The 15305-nt window shown below is 37.9% G+C and overlaps 1 protein-coding gene across 3 annotated transcripts in view; it reads left to right on the top strand.

The window, feature by feature from the left end:
• Positions 1–15305, top strand: part of LOC129723976 (retinal homeobox protein Rx) — a 132739-nt gene that overhangs the window by 28449 nt on the left and 88985 nt on the right. For all 3 annotated transcript variants that reach the window (XM_055678502.1, XM_055678501.1, XM_055678503.1), the window contains exon 3: positions 6632–7735. In XM_055678502.1, the coding sequence (XP_055534477.1) occupies positions 6632–7735 (1104 nt within the window). The remainder of the gene's footprint in view (positions 1–6631; positions 7736–15305) is intronic.

Genomic DNA, 15305 nt, shown 5'->3' with positions numbered 1-15305 from the left:
CCGGAAGATTAAGAAGTTTTTTTTAACTAACGTGGTAAGGCGTAGAAAAACGCGTAATTCAAAAATCCCCGTAAAAATAGACCGCGGTAATTCTAAAATCTGCGTACAAAAAAAAACGCGGTAATACGAAAATCTGCTTGATAAACTGCGTAAAAATCTGACTGTACAAAACATTCCTTGATTTGGTCTAACCTTTTCATATTTTTTCTTTATTTTCAGCTTGATTCGGTGGTGAAAATAACACCGCTACTTATTTTTTCTCGAAAGTATTTAGCAGAACTGAATAAAAACCTTAAGCAACTGAAGTTTGCTTACACGGATTTCAGAATGTTCGCATTTTCTACGCACCAGGTTAAAATAGATCTTATTGTCCATTGTTTTCAACTGTATTCTAGACTCGCCATCGCCATCGCAAGAGCAACCATTAAAATTTAGCTTAGGGACACTGCGAACCTTTAACTACTGTGACTATGACTGACGAAGATTGGAAACTGCGAAAGTGGTTTTGATCGCTAGCCGATTAGAAACACGATGGACACTCAATTTTGCAAAACATGAGCACTGCCAGTTCGCTCTAGTCGGTGTATAGTTTAACTTTCTTTTTTCGTCATGTCAAAATTCACTGAAGATTTAGTTTCACATTTTAAGTATTTCCGAAACTCTGAGTATTTTGGTGTCATTTATTATTACCACCAAAATCATCACTTAATTACTTTTTACGAAAATTAATCAATTTTCTTTTCAAGTGATCTAATCCCACCGCTGTCACCAGGAATGTGAGGGCACCGGATCCCCTACCAGGACTGTTCGGTTCAAATTAAAAGTATAACGTTGTTCCGTACGTACGCGAGTTACGCGATTACTAAGATTACACACTAAGATTGGATTTTGAAATCCGATTAAGCTAAAATTTAGCTCAGGGTGTTTTTCCGGGCAGGTATACATTTTGTGTAGGGTTTTTATTTAATTTTCTGGTTACTTTTTTCCCATATAAGTGATTGGCACCTTACAATGTGGCCGTCGTTGTTTTCCATGGGAAACGAGGTGTCTGATGTAAGCATTTTTTTCTGGGATGTTGAACAACATACTGTTTCCGATTTTACTACGGAAGATTGCATCGAATGTCTTTCCGTCTGTAGGAATAGAATTTTCCAACTGTACCTGATGCTGGGTAAAAGGCCTGTGCATGTGTTCTTTTTATCCTTACATATTATCGTCTGTATTTTATCTCAACTCTGTCTTTATCTATGTTAATCAAGGTTTCATTATAGTAACAGTTACAATCTATAAATAAATGACAGTCCGAAGCAAAACCAAACAAAAAAATAGAGTTATTTTGAACAAGAAATCTAAACAAAGAGAAAATTCATGCATGATCTTTTTTAGCTTTGAAATGATTATGTGACTGTTTTGAAGAAATTTGAAAAACCACTATATTAGTGATTGACTTTCAACTTTTGCTTTCAACCTTGACTATTGACTTTCGACTTTTGATTTTTGACAGCAGCCTTCATCTTTGTTTATGAGTTATTTTTGTCTGTAGATTTTTTATTTTGTACTTACTCTACTTTTACGGCGACAGACCGATTATCGATCTAATGCCGAATCCAGAATACGTCGCCATGTCACTCGGTCTTGGGCTGCTATCCTCCAATCTCCCCTGACACCTATTTCGCGGGCATCCTCGTCGACAGCAAACATCCAACGAGAGCGAGGCCTCGAAGTCGACGGCATCTATTGGGATTTCTGCTAAATATAGCCTTTACTGGCCGTTCTTCCGGCATTCTAGCTACATGCCCAGCCCACTGCAACCTATCGTGTTTTATTGACTTAACTACATCCGCCGATTTGTACACCTGGTACACTTCATGGTCCATGCGTCTGCGCCACACACCGTTTTCTAGTTTGCCGCCAAGGATTGAACGCAAAACCCTACCTCAAAAACACCAAGAGCTCGCCTATCGGCCTCTTTCAACGTGCATGCTTCATGGCTGTAGAGGGCCACGGGAAGAATTAGTGTTTTGCAAAGTGCAAGTTTTTTTTTGTAAAACAGCTTTTTTTTAATTTTTGACTTAAGATTTTGATCCGGGTTGAATTTACCACTTCTGATTTTCAGATTCAAATATCACTGATGACTTGTAGCTTACGAAGTAAGCGACTTCTTTGCGACATTGGACTTGATATCGACAGTAATAATTTCTGAACATTTATCTCTTCGTCACTAGCTAAACTTACGATTGTTAACATTAAAAATAATATGAAAGAATAAAAAACCGAAAATGTAAAACATGTTTGATCAATTTCATTTAAAAAATGTCATAATTTAAACCAAACTAATATAATAATATAACTTGAACTGTATTTGAACAAACAAAAAAGACACAGATTTTTTTTTTGCTCTGTCTTTTGTCGATAATAAACACTAATGTTGAGTCTATATTGATTCCTTGGGGAACATGACCACAGTGCAGATACTCCATTAGTTATAACAAAACTAGCTACTTCTCTGCGGTTATACTGGTTTGCAAATTATTCTAGATTCAACTATATCCAACAGAAGAATTTTGACGTAGGACTTCGTTTTTGCTTTCTATACTGGTAAACATTCTGTAAAATAAAAAATGAAACTGCTAAAATTTTCCATCAAAGTTCGAACGTTTATAACAGCATAAGCAAATGATGAATAATAATAATCAATTTATGGGTTGGGTTTCGGCTACGCAGTCCGTCACGGATTCAAAACGCGAGTTTTCTACTGCCCGACGTTTCGGCTAGGGGTTTGGCCTTTTTCAGGGGAAACTATTAAAAATATTTATTATTTAAACTGTTTTTTTTATAAAGACTTCAGTAGCTCAAAAAAAGAAATTGTTGTGATTTTTTATGCATTCGAAAATACTGAGTTCACACAACCAGTAAGCATTTTTTGTAGGATTTCCTTAGCTTTAGCCTTAAAATTTACTAGCTATGCGACTTTTTCGTTCTCCGTAGAAAAAATATTAAATGTACAGCCTAATTCTCACTATTTGTCAATAGATGGTGCCAGCAGTAAGCGCTGGTCAAAGTTGAAATATCAAAAAGGTGATGAACTAAGTTGAGATATATGGTAAACCAACTATTTTGACATATAGTGTTTTTATAGTAGCGTCATATACGTGAAAATGTCTGATTTTGTTCAAATAATCGTCATTTGCGGGAGGAATTACGTTTCTCATTTTACAAAAAAATAACGGCGGCTCAAGTGCATCGAGAGTTGAAAAAGTTGCTCTAAGTGGAACGATGTGCCGTGGTTCCGTTGCTCTAAAAACGATGTTTTCGATATCACCGGCTGTTTTCATGAAGGTCAAAAACCTCCAAAAACGCTGAATTGGAGGAATAATGCGATGGGGCCATGCCAAAAGCAGGAACAGCTAGCTTCGGTATTAGGAATTACTCGCCATGCCATTTTCAAGCGATTGAATGTTTTTGGGGTGACTCAAAACGAAGACCTTAGGTTCTTTATGCTTTGAAACCAAAGGACGTTGAGCGTAATTTTTGGGTTATTAACCGTTATGTACTCGGCAGTTTTAACACACGTAAGTACTCGCCAGGGTACCCGGGTATAGACCGTTCCGATAATTATAAATACACTTACGATCAACCGTCATTTCAAATAACGTGCAGTATTCAACCAAACGTTGCCTGCGTCCTGTTGTTTACATCCAAAAGAAACAGATGCTGTCTTTTTTTCTAACGTTTAGTGCGAAATTTTGAAAATGCGTGGCCTTTCTCCCGAGCAAAGAAAGCGAATTGTACACAAATGGGGCACCGTGAGTGCTCTTTCTATAAGAAAATTAGCCAGAGAAGAAGGTATAGCCCCGACAAATTTCCATTTGTCGCCATTGGTCCCCATATGGTTACCGTAAATCCGGATCTTCGGGACCATGTTCAAGATCGGGAATCTGCTTCGAAAAGGCCATTTTGGTCAACTTATCAGATAGACTCAAAATGAATAAAAATCAACTCCTGGTGTGATTGCACGAATTTGTATCAAAATTCGTTGGTCGGTTTTATTGACAATTGTACTAATTTATTTCACCGGAACATGCTTCCGAAGACCCGGATTTACAGGAACAATATGTGGTCACCGGTTCGTGTTGGTCTCGGATTCTAAAAGTAGACAAATTCTCCAATTTTTTGACAGGCCCAGATCGAAAATCGGCCAAGAAATGAAGAAGTAAAACATTTAATTTTGTGGGTCCCGGGTACCCTGCCGAGTACTTGTGGGGTAAAAAAAATTCGAAGCCTTCTCCCTGGACAACCCCCCCCCCCCCACCCTGCTGCTATGAACAGTCTGGTGGTGGAAAATGGTTTATTTCCACTAGTTAGGAGTATTTCATAAGATTCAGCTAGCTGAGGTGGGATTATCCTTGTTTTGCAAAGCAATAAAGTTTGAAAAGGTACCCGGGTACCCAGCCGAGTACATAACGGTTAAATAACTGTTCCAAAGGCAAAAAAGGAAAAGTTTTCTTCATTGCATCGTGACGAGTGATGAACAATGGATTCAGCAGCTCAAAGAAAGAAATTCATGTGGCTCTCTGGTCATGCTTCTACGTCGACAGCTCGAGTGAATATACACGCTACAAAAGTGTACTTTATGGGACCAGATTGGTGTGGTCATTACCTGTTGAAACCGAACGAAACCTTCTATGGGAAGCTACATCAACTACAATTGGTGCGATTAGTCTCAAAACTGCACAAAAAACGACCACAATATGAGCAAACGCACAAAAAGGCATGACATTGCTCGGTGTCATACCGCCAAAGTCGTTAAAACTAAATGAAGAAATGAATGAAGATATCTATGAATCAAGCAGAAATAGCTTGATTCATGAATATCTTCGAAAGACGAACACTCTTATCGTAACGATATTCGAGCTCTGCCAGAAAGTTGAGACAGAGATGTAGCTATCGACTTTTTACTTTGAAGGATTTATAGGTAGCTATTACAAAACAGCAAGAACTTAGTTCGTACCTTACAATTTACCGTTTTCTAGGTGAAACTCTAAATCTAGGAAAGTTTTAGGATTATCTCAACTGAAAAACGATGTTCAAACAATTGTTTTATTACCTTTCATCCCGATGGCATTCCTCATTCCGATTATCCGCCATATTTATTGCCACCGAAGCATTTGAAATCTTGCCCAAACCTTGTTCTCCGCCAACCGGCAACACTGCACAACCTCAGATGGTAAAGATAAGACCCCCACCGGAGACTCCCGCCCCGCCTCCGGGCGCCAGCCAAAACCGAGCTGAATTAATCAAATATCAACAAAAATTATAATTTTATTATTAATTATGTGTGAAGTGATCGTAGTTTCATGAGCCGGCAAAACAAATTGAAATCATTTTCTCCCCCCGTTATTCAGCCGGCCATTCCGTTCGGCAGCTGCTTTCCACTCATTAAATCGATATAATTTTTCGTGCCAGACCGGGCGAATGGACGCGCAAGCCTGCACACTGTGGCTGTGTGACTGGGAAAAACCGACTGTCAAACCTGAAACCACGCGAGTTGCGATGCAAGTGGGCTTCAACTGAGCTGTAAAAAGTGAATTTTTAAATTAAGGCTATTACTATAATCGAATTAGCTTACGAAGCTACATGACTTTATGGGGGTGAAGAAAGAATGTGTGTGAGTGGAGAGCGACGTTTACTGGTTCTTGAAACTATTTGCTTAGCTTTTCAGTTGCACAAAAAGGCAATTACTGTTTCACAGGCTTGACTCACTAATTATGAGCACGTTTTTTTGTAATTTCCATACAGCACTCCCAAGCCTAGCCAACGAAAGGAAATTGTAGCAGTTTTTGCCCTTCCGCGGCACATGTGGGTCGCTTTCTTTCAGCTAGACGATGTTGCAGGGCTACGCAAAATTAAAACACCGAAGGAAATCCACTCCGAAAGTAACGAAGCCGAAGGCCATGTGTTGCAGAACATATAACTAACCTCAAATTACTCATAATTTGCCTGCCAAGCTAGCACACATCGGCTCTCGCTAACTGGAATCGCGTGTTACGCTATGGTTTGCTCTAGCAGTCAGTCTGTCTGTGAATGGGAAATGAAAACACAAGAAGCGCGATTGGATGGAATCCAGCGAATCTGATTTCGAAGAACGCCAAAGTAGCTATTTATGATTAAAAACTTTTCCGTCTGTAGGAACACTCAACCGTACAATTTTCGGTGGTTATTTATTAGCGTGAAAAAGCGCTTTCCCCCATGGGGACGCTTCGTGAGCCAAGAATTTGGGGCAGAAAACAGAAGGATGAAAAACTTTTCGGGAAAACTGCAACATTTGGTGCGCCGGTAAACAGGGGGGAAATTTTGACAAATTAATTACCTCCTGCTCTACCTTTGTGGTTCGCTTCGTGAAAAGGGGAATAAAAGTGCTCAGAAAGTTCTGTAATTAAATAGCGTTAAAATGTTTGTGAGGCTCTGTGGGTTCGAAGAAGCAGCAGTTGTTTCCATGCATGTTGTGGGTAGTAGTTAGACGTTTTAGAACAATAACAAAAAGACTAGTAGCTTTCCTAACATAATAAAACTCGAAACCTAACATTTCTAACACATGGTTCTGCTGTTTTCTGTTTCTTTTTCACTCTAGGCGACAGCAGCGATGCTACAGATCTAAGCGCCTCGCCGGTCGGGCAGATAAAAGTATGTGACCAGCAGCAGATGCTTGCTAAAACGGCTCCACTATCGAACCAATACCTGGGCAGCCCTTCGCCGGACAAATTTCAGCAGCTGGCGAATTACCAGAATCACATCAAAAACCTCGATTTTGCTGCCTCGCTGGACCCATCCGGGCTAGCTGGACACCATCAGTCCCATCATCACCAGGGAGTTTTGCATCCCGGACATAACACGTTGCCTTCCCATGCCGAACTGGAATACATGAAGTCGTTAAAGGAGAACAACAAGTACTTCATCGATCGTAACTACCGGGCGTCGCTGGCGGGATATGGCAACAGTAAGTATGGCGGTGGTGGAGGAGGAGGACCTGGTAGCGAAGATGGAAACAGCACCGTGAATGATTATGAAGACGAACTCTCCTTTCCGACGACGGGTGCTCTGAAGCGCAAATACTCGGACAACGATGATCACCTGCTGGACGGAGGAAGTGGAGGTGCGGGCAGTGGTCCCGATAGCAACCCAGTCGAGGGCTCCATTAGCAAATACAGCAAACTGCATGACTCAGCCGATAAATCAATTAAGGCTAATAGTTTCGATTATATGAAAAATTTTGATGATCTACGAGCACGACAAGCAGCGGCATTCGATGCCGAGCAGCATCTGCAGCAGCAGCAGCAGCAGCTCCAACATCATCAACAACAACAGCAGCAACTTCACCAGCAGGCACTTCATCATCACCACCAACAGCAGCAGCAACAGCATAGCATTCAATCGCAGCATCCTCTCCAGCAACAGCAGCAGCAGCAGCCCCAGCCTTCCGCCCATGGGCCCCAACTGTCCGCAGGCTCCTCAATGCACGGTTCGGCCGTGTCCGAACACAGACCCGACGATTATAGGCTCGGGTCTGCCGCTGGACCCGGTGGTGGTACTGGTGGCGGAGGAGGTGGAGGAAACCCGGAGGGCCAGGACAAGCTAGGTGAAGACGGTGGTATCAGCTATGCTTCCAGCGAAGAGATGAATCAGACGACGCCCAGCGAGCAAGGCGAGAAGATGGGTTCCGGAAGCGATGATGAAGGTGAGTAATTTAGTTTTACGTAACCGTATTTGGGGGAGCAATTTTTAAAGCCTTTGAGGCAAACGTTTGTTATTATGTCATAACTAACTTAACAAGTTTTATCGAACTAATTACAATTCTTACGACTTTTTACCCGTCAAGTTCATTGAGGGCAGACAGTGTGCGTTTTTGATATTTGTTATCTGATTTTTGCTACATAACCTTCATTTACCAATATCTGTTTTCTGATTCACCATTTCTGATTTTTTATATATACCCAAAGTTTTCTAATACCTTCATTTTTTGAATTGTAGTTTATGGTGTCTAATCCATGAATTTTGATTTCTAATATCTAAATACTAATATATTAACCAAATTTTTTGGTATTTGATTTTATATTTCCTATTTACGATTTCTCATGTTTGATTTGGGCTTTCGGATTCTAATTTTAATTTTTGTAATCAGTAGGATCGTAGCGCTAGCCCCGCAATTGTCCTGTACACTTAACGATTAGCTGCGAAGTCTGTGTAAAGTAATCAGAAGATCAAGATCCGAATTGGAATGTAGCACCAAGGCTTTGCTTTGATTTTACTTGTTATCTGATCTCTGATAAATTGAATTTTTTGATACCGGATTTTTTTTGATCTCCGATTTGCGATTTAAAATTTCTATAGCTATCTGCTTCCACCCGACACGAAAAAGATTGTGACTTAGATGTGTGACTATGAGCTCCATTGAACTTCGTTAATTGTTCATTGTTGGAATTTATCAAGGTACACGCTTCCATCTCTTCAGCGAAGTTGTTCCATAAATTATTCTCCTTTTTTTGAAGGTTGTAAATAATTCAACTAAAATTGAGCAACGAATTTTACTTTTCTAATTTTTGCATATAAAAATCCGCTTTGTTTGGCAAAGTTGTGGAACATTTCATAAGAAACAACATTTACTATTCTCTGCTATTTCAATAAATTTTTGTGGAGTTTTCTATGTAATGCTCCTTGATTTTGTTGTTTTCAATTCGATTATCCCATCTTAAAAATAATCGCATATCGGTCCCACCAAATGTTTTTCATGAGTATGGTCATATTTTTTTCTTCAATCTATAGCATGAGCATGAGCATGAGCATGATTGACCGCCCGCGGTTGCTACTCCGTTATTGCCAGATCAGCTGTAATTACACAGAGAACCAATAGATGATGTTTGGGACCAACATGCATCCTCAATGTGTAAAAACTGGTGACCTTAATCTTTGTATTAGGCAATACCAGCGCCGGCCGCATCCGAATGCAGGTCAAAGAAGGAATTTGTATAGGAAAATGTTGACATAATACTCGCTTATTGGAAGCCGAGAACACCTCTGCACTTCCACGAGAAATCACTGGGATGCTGGAGAAAGGGCAAGGTACACAGCAGGGTTCGTTTTGGTAAACGATGCGCTGGTTTCGAGTGTCGGGTTCTTTAGAACAAGTATCGCGCGAACAAGTTCATTATATCCGCCACGATATTCATAATGCGATTCGAACTTATTCAGTTTGACAATGTAACACCGCAACAATAAATCGTACGCGAGAATACTAGACCTTTGATCAAATTGGGACAACTTCAAATGATATGGTATCTTCTCGTAAGGTGATCCCCTGTCCCTTTTTACACCGAAATCAAGGGCGCGTTGTTGATCTATCTTTAGATAATTCGACCTCATGGGGTTCGTTCTAGGGGTTCGTTCAACCGGACATTTCTACCTAACAAATTGACCAACGACGTTTCTCGTATACACTTTGTCTGCTCTAAAAAAACGATACGATCCCGCGAAAAACACACCTGAAAAACAGAAGATAACAATGATGCGCGCTTATTACGAAAACGAACCATGAGTATTTTTCTTGCCAAACGGTCCGCGATGTAGCCTTTGCTACTCGTAGCCATCAGCTATTTGTCAATCCCGAGTACTTTCGAAGAAACGACTGCACGTCGGCCGACGCGATTCTTTAGAGGGTATACATTGTGTTTTCGTTAATCGCGATATTAATCGACCGGACGAAATCTTCGGTTAAACAGTCACAGTGAGACATGAACAAGTATCTGGGTATAGCCCTCGAAATCACTATATTCTAAAAACGTTCATATAAGTAAAATGCTCCCGAGCCGGAAACGCAGTTTACATCGAAGCACTATGCACGACCGCTCTATTCCCTCCTACCGACGCAGAAACTCGGGGACACGACTTTTCACGCCGATTCTATCTTAGTTGTCGATGCGAATGTTGCCTATTAAATAAAAAAAAAAAAATGGCAAAGTTTCATGCATGCAAAGCCTTAATAATTTAAAAATGCAAATTTCCATATTGACCAATATATGGTCTTAAGTTTGTTAACAAAATGCCGACCTAGTCATGTTTGGAACATTGTATACAAAACATAAACAGCCCAAAAGCTAGAAAAATCGGAAAAGTGAAGCATAAGATTTCATGTATTATCACTGCACCATACTCCCAGCTTTCATAAACCACACCATTGCTCTCGAGGTGAGAACATGTTTGCTAATAAAACCCTACTTGAAGCCTGACCGTGCAAAACCGTGGTAGATGACGGATTCAAAGTATACTATGCGTCATATTGGCTCATTACTAAGTTTAGCTACCCATTACCTTATAATGGGTGTGATACTGTTGGAAAGATAGAAAAATGGCAAAGTTTGGTGCATCTAAAACATTAAGTGCAAACATCAGGTGTAGATGTACATACTAATCAAAAGTCTTGAAATTATTGACAGGACCAAACCAATCATGATTATTTCAAGCTGACTAAATAATCCTCGAAAGTCAAACTCGACTCCATTGAATTTTCTATTACCTGTCATGTGAGAGTCAGTGCGTTTAAAAATTCATGGCACACGACACATCAGAAAATACAACTTAATTAATCTATTCTACCATAAATTCTAATAAACAACACTATTACACAAAACCACACGAAAAAAGTCTCCAGAAAAAAATCTTAATTGCACTCTGTTTCCTATATGGACAATCGAAACTGCAACAGTTAAACATTCATAACGGCCACAATCAAACGGCAACGGCACGGCAACGTCGTTTCTCAAACTGGCAACTACGTGGTATCCGGTGGATCATCACATGATGTAAACCATATTCGAACGCGGACCAATTAGAAAAAAAAAATAAAATTCCAAAAGCGAATCGTGTATGTCGTATCGAGCCCGTTGATAAGAAGATAACCTACCTCACCTGACGATTCTTGTGGGAGAAAAAAAGTAAAACATTTCACGACTCATCGCGCAAACAAAAAAAACCCTACTCGCAGCCGAAAAGCTACCACACCTCGTGCACCCAACAGATCACACATTCATAGGGGTGTGCGAAACTGGCTTTTCTGGTGTCGAAACGAAACGAAACGAAATTAACCCTTAATTTCGATTTCGCCAAATTAGTCGAAACGAAATCAAGGTGGATTTCGAGTTCTCGAGACGAAACGATATTGGGCTCTAAATTTCGCGAAATTTCGCGAAATTTCTAAAAATAAAATAAATGTTTCTGAAACATAGCATTACAATGATTTGTAACGTTGGAGCGTACGCTAACGAAGTACGAAGAGTACCGTAGGTATTCAGATATCGATAAACTGATAATGACGAGAAAATCAAAAATGTTAAAAACTAAAATCTTGATGCATTCATTTATACAGATTATATTGCAGGTTATAGCACCTCGATAGATACAAATGATATAAAGGTCAAACTCGAAATGTCTTTGTGAATAATAATTTAATAAACTTCTGAACTGATTCTTTTGGTTTGAATGCAACTATGTTTAAAATAGTAATCCTTCTTTCATAGCACTTTCATCATTCAAAATCCAAGTTTTGTCCTAGAGCTCGAACTGGAAAACATGAGAGATGGGCCCTATGCAAACGTAAAAGCGACGAATCCGATAAGCAATTCCTCGGCGGCCTTCTGATGTATTTCTGCATTCTAAAAGCAGCAAAATTCACAGGAATGGTTAAAAGCTGTAAAACCTTTGGAGGGCAACTTTTTTGTCGCTTTTGTCGACCAGTGTTATTGAATTTTTTTTAACACTGTTTAGTCAGACTAGACTAAGTGACATCTTTATCAATTCGAGGAAAACAAAATTTAAGTTAACTATTCTGTAAACTTTGAAGTTTTCAATATTTTTGCACATTTTTTAATATAACTTGAAATAACTTTTTAACTGAGCAGTTCCACAAAAATGTCCCAGTTTCAATATTTTTCGACATTTTAGATTTGGCCTAAACTTCGCATAAACGTTTCTATAGGCTGAGAAGCTATTGAAAATGCTATTTTGGGAGGGTTATTGTGATTATAAATATTTCCAGAGCCAAAAGTTTTTTGATCAGTGTGACGTCTCTGGAAAAGTTTTAGACAGTAATTTTATCTTTCCGATAAAAAAACTCTAAAAAATTCATTTTTTAATGTAAAAGAAACATTAAAATTAAAGCTTATTTTTCAAAAATCTTTTTTTTTTTGTATAAAAATTACAAAAAAATTACCGAAGCGATGAAGGAGTCAAAAAAAAGTTATATTTAAAAAAAAATTTACAACATGTTTATTTTTGAAGGGACAATATTGTTATCTACAACTTTGCCAAAGGCACTATGCCAATCAAACCAACTGTTTTGATTATAAAAATACTTTAATTACCCACAGAGTGTCCAATCCGAGATTAAAATTATTTTTCCAGCTAAATCGGTTTGTTTGACTGGCATAACTAGTGTCTCTGGTAAGGTTGTAGAAAATAATTTTGTCCTAAAAAAATATGCCCTGTGAGTTTCTGCGAGACCAAAAATAATAAAATGCATTTGGGACCATTCCTAAAGTACGTGGTCATATTTTGATCCCTTTTATACCCCCCTACTCCCCCGTGGTCTTTCGTGGTCTTTTGTTTTGTGATCTTATTCTGCAAATATATGTACAATAAAGTATGAAAAATTTATTAAAAAAATTAAGGTTCAAGAAAACTGATTATTAGTTATTGCGCAAATTGTAAATAGAATTTTCAGTATTATCATTTTCTCACAACCAAAATAACAAATAGATATAGTTGTTTAATTTTTGATAATATTTCATTGTCTTTAACAAATATAATAATTTCCTTACCTGAAAGTATTTTAAAATATGTTTTTCTGTTGAGTATATTCAAAATGATTTTTAATTTGTTGTTGAGTATCAAAATAAATAAAATTTGTTTAAGTAGTTTGATCATCTACGATAAAATTTTCGCTTATAGTTATGGTAAATTGTATACTCATCTAGAAATCATCTAGAAAAATATCGGAATATATATAGTTTGCTTGTCTTTCAGTCACGCGCACGACAAACGAAAGTTACTCAAATTGCCTTTTTCCCAAGCAAACTCTGAAGCTGAGGTACACTAAAGTTTGTTTTTTTTTTGTGGGTAGCAACGCAAACACTCCTGTTCTGACTACAAGTTACCTTTGCTTTTAGTCCTCCACTCACCTCCTCTCGCCTGGTATGAAGCCAGTCGTAAGGAAATCAAAGCTAATTGCGTCTAAAACTAATATTCGGCACACGTGTTAAATTAGCACATGGCTATAGGCTCTGATTCAGGTGCATCGACAAAAACCGCCAAAAACGTAATAAAGGACGGAAGGCAATTTTAAGATGTAAGAAAGACATAGTATCAAAGATATCAAGCATGTAAATGAAATCTAAAGTTAACCAAACCACTGTAGGTCGATTATGAACGTTATTTTATAGTTACATGTCCAATAAGTTCTGTAATGTCATGGAATTGACATCAAAATTAGGTTGTCGAGTGATGGAATAAGGCAGTACATGTTGTAATTCATTGATGATAGACTATGAAAATGTCACGAACATGATGGGGATTATAAACCTTTTTGCTCGAGAAAATAAGCAGTTTGGATTTTTTTCAATTGTGTAGCAATTTTTATATGATTGAAATTGTAATTTTTCAATAGTACAGTTATTCGAGTGCATAAAGTTGTTTGTTTATTAGAAAATCAATTACGACCGAAGACGTTAACATTTATAAAAAAAAATTGTAGATAACCGGCTGTAACTCGGCAAAGCCATTTTATGCAAACAACATATCGAGTTTCAAGTTTAGCTTATAGCGCCGTGACGAGCCGCACTTGAAATCTATCTAACTTTCTTCCTATTACTCAAGGCTCTAACAAAATTTACAAAAATGTTCTCAAGAAGTTGTACTTAAAGATAGAGCAATATAATTTTTTTTCGATATTTTTAAAAATAGCAAAGACATTTAACCTTCACATGACATGCTGCACATATTGTACCCCAAATTAATTCTTCAAGTGTACTACGACGTTCAAGATGTACGGAGAAAGGGATAATTATTTTGCTGATACGTGAAAATTTTAGCTGTTTCAAAAAAACTTAGAGTATAAGATAAACCCATTCCCGACGAGTGACATTCAAACTTTGATTCAAGTTCAACAATTATACTTGAAAATTTTCACGATGAAATTATTCAGTAAGGTACAGATTGATCTTTAATTTGCAATACAGTTTGTGTTAATTATGTTTATATTTGATGAGTAATAAGAGTTTTTTTTTTCATTTTTTTGAGGTAATAACTGATTTCTCTCCGCCGGGATCGGGTTAAGCTATTGGCCATTATTTTTGAACATTATGTAAAATCTGATCAACAGTTTTGATTTAAGATATTTTGGTATATCGACCTTAAATTTTTAAATTTTTTTAAAATTAAACATAGGTTCATCTACTATCCTGCAAATGCGCTACAGTAAGCCAACTTTTTTAATTTTTTATCAAATAGTATTTGTTTACTTATGTAGAAGAAGACGAAAACAAAGAACCCAAGTAACACACGTTGTTATAGAACAGTTGGGATAACTTCTCTAATGCAACCTTCAATTATAGATTTTAGTTGACATTACCTTTTCCATGACATCTCTATCACCAGAAAAGCGCAAAAATTGAAGGCTACTATAACAAGTACTGGTGCTATATGAAGTATTATATAACTCCATGAAAGCAAGCCAACTTGTTAGACTGAAGCTGCAAAATACATCTCCAGGTTATTTTCAAGTTGTAATTGCTAACTAATCAAAACATCGTTGACGCAAGCATAAAACTTCAAAGTGAAAAATTTGCCGAACGGCGCTGATTTATAGTAGGAACAAGAAAAAAATAGTGATTATGGCGTTTCGAATAATCACCGAAAAATAAGAAACAATATTAGATCATCCTTTCGATATTTGTAATACAAAGTTCTACGTACGCGTCAAATTTCATGGTGAAACATTGTTTGTTACTTCTGAAAAAAAAATCATGCGCCATTCATTGGATACCGTTTTCTATTTGTCAATCAGTGGAAAACAGATTTTGCATTGCAATTTACCCCACCACCGCATGGGCTTAGTTCGTAAACAATTATCTGGCATCTCTTTCTTACATGCGTAGTAAATCGCAATGTCGTTTTTTTTCTTGGGTAGATCTGCACTGACTCAGTGCAATAAAGAAATTTGCGCATTCGTGGGTCAGAATTCGTTATAACAAAACGCATGC

The sequence above is a fragment of the Wyeomyia smithii genome, chromosome 2 (assembly GCF_029784165.1).
Source record: "Wyeomyia smithii strain HCP4-BCI-WySm-NY-G18 chromosome 2, ASM2978416v1, whole genome shotgun sequence".
Taxonomy (NCBI): Eukaryota; Metazoa; Arthropoda; class Insecta; order Diptera; family Culicidae; genus Wyeomyia; species Wyeomyia smithii.
Note: the sequence above shows the minus strand (reverse complement) of the source record. Positions and strands in the feature narration are given on the sequence as shown.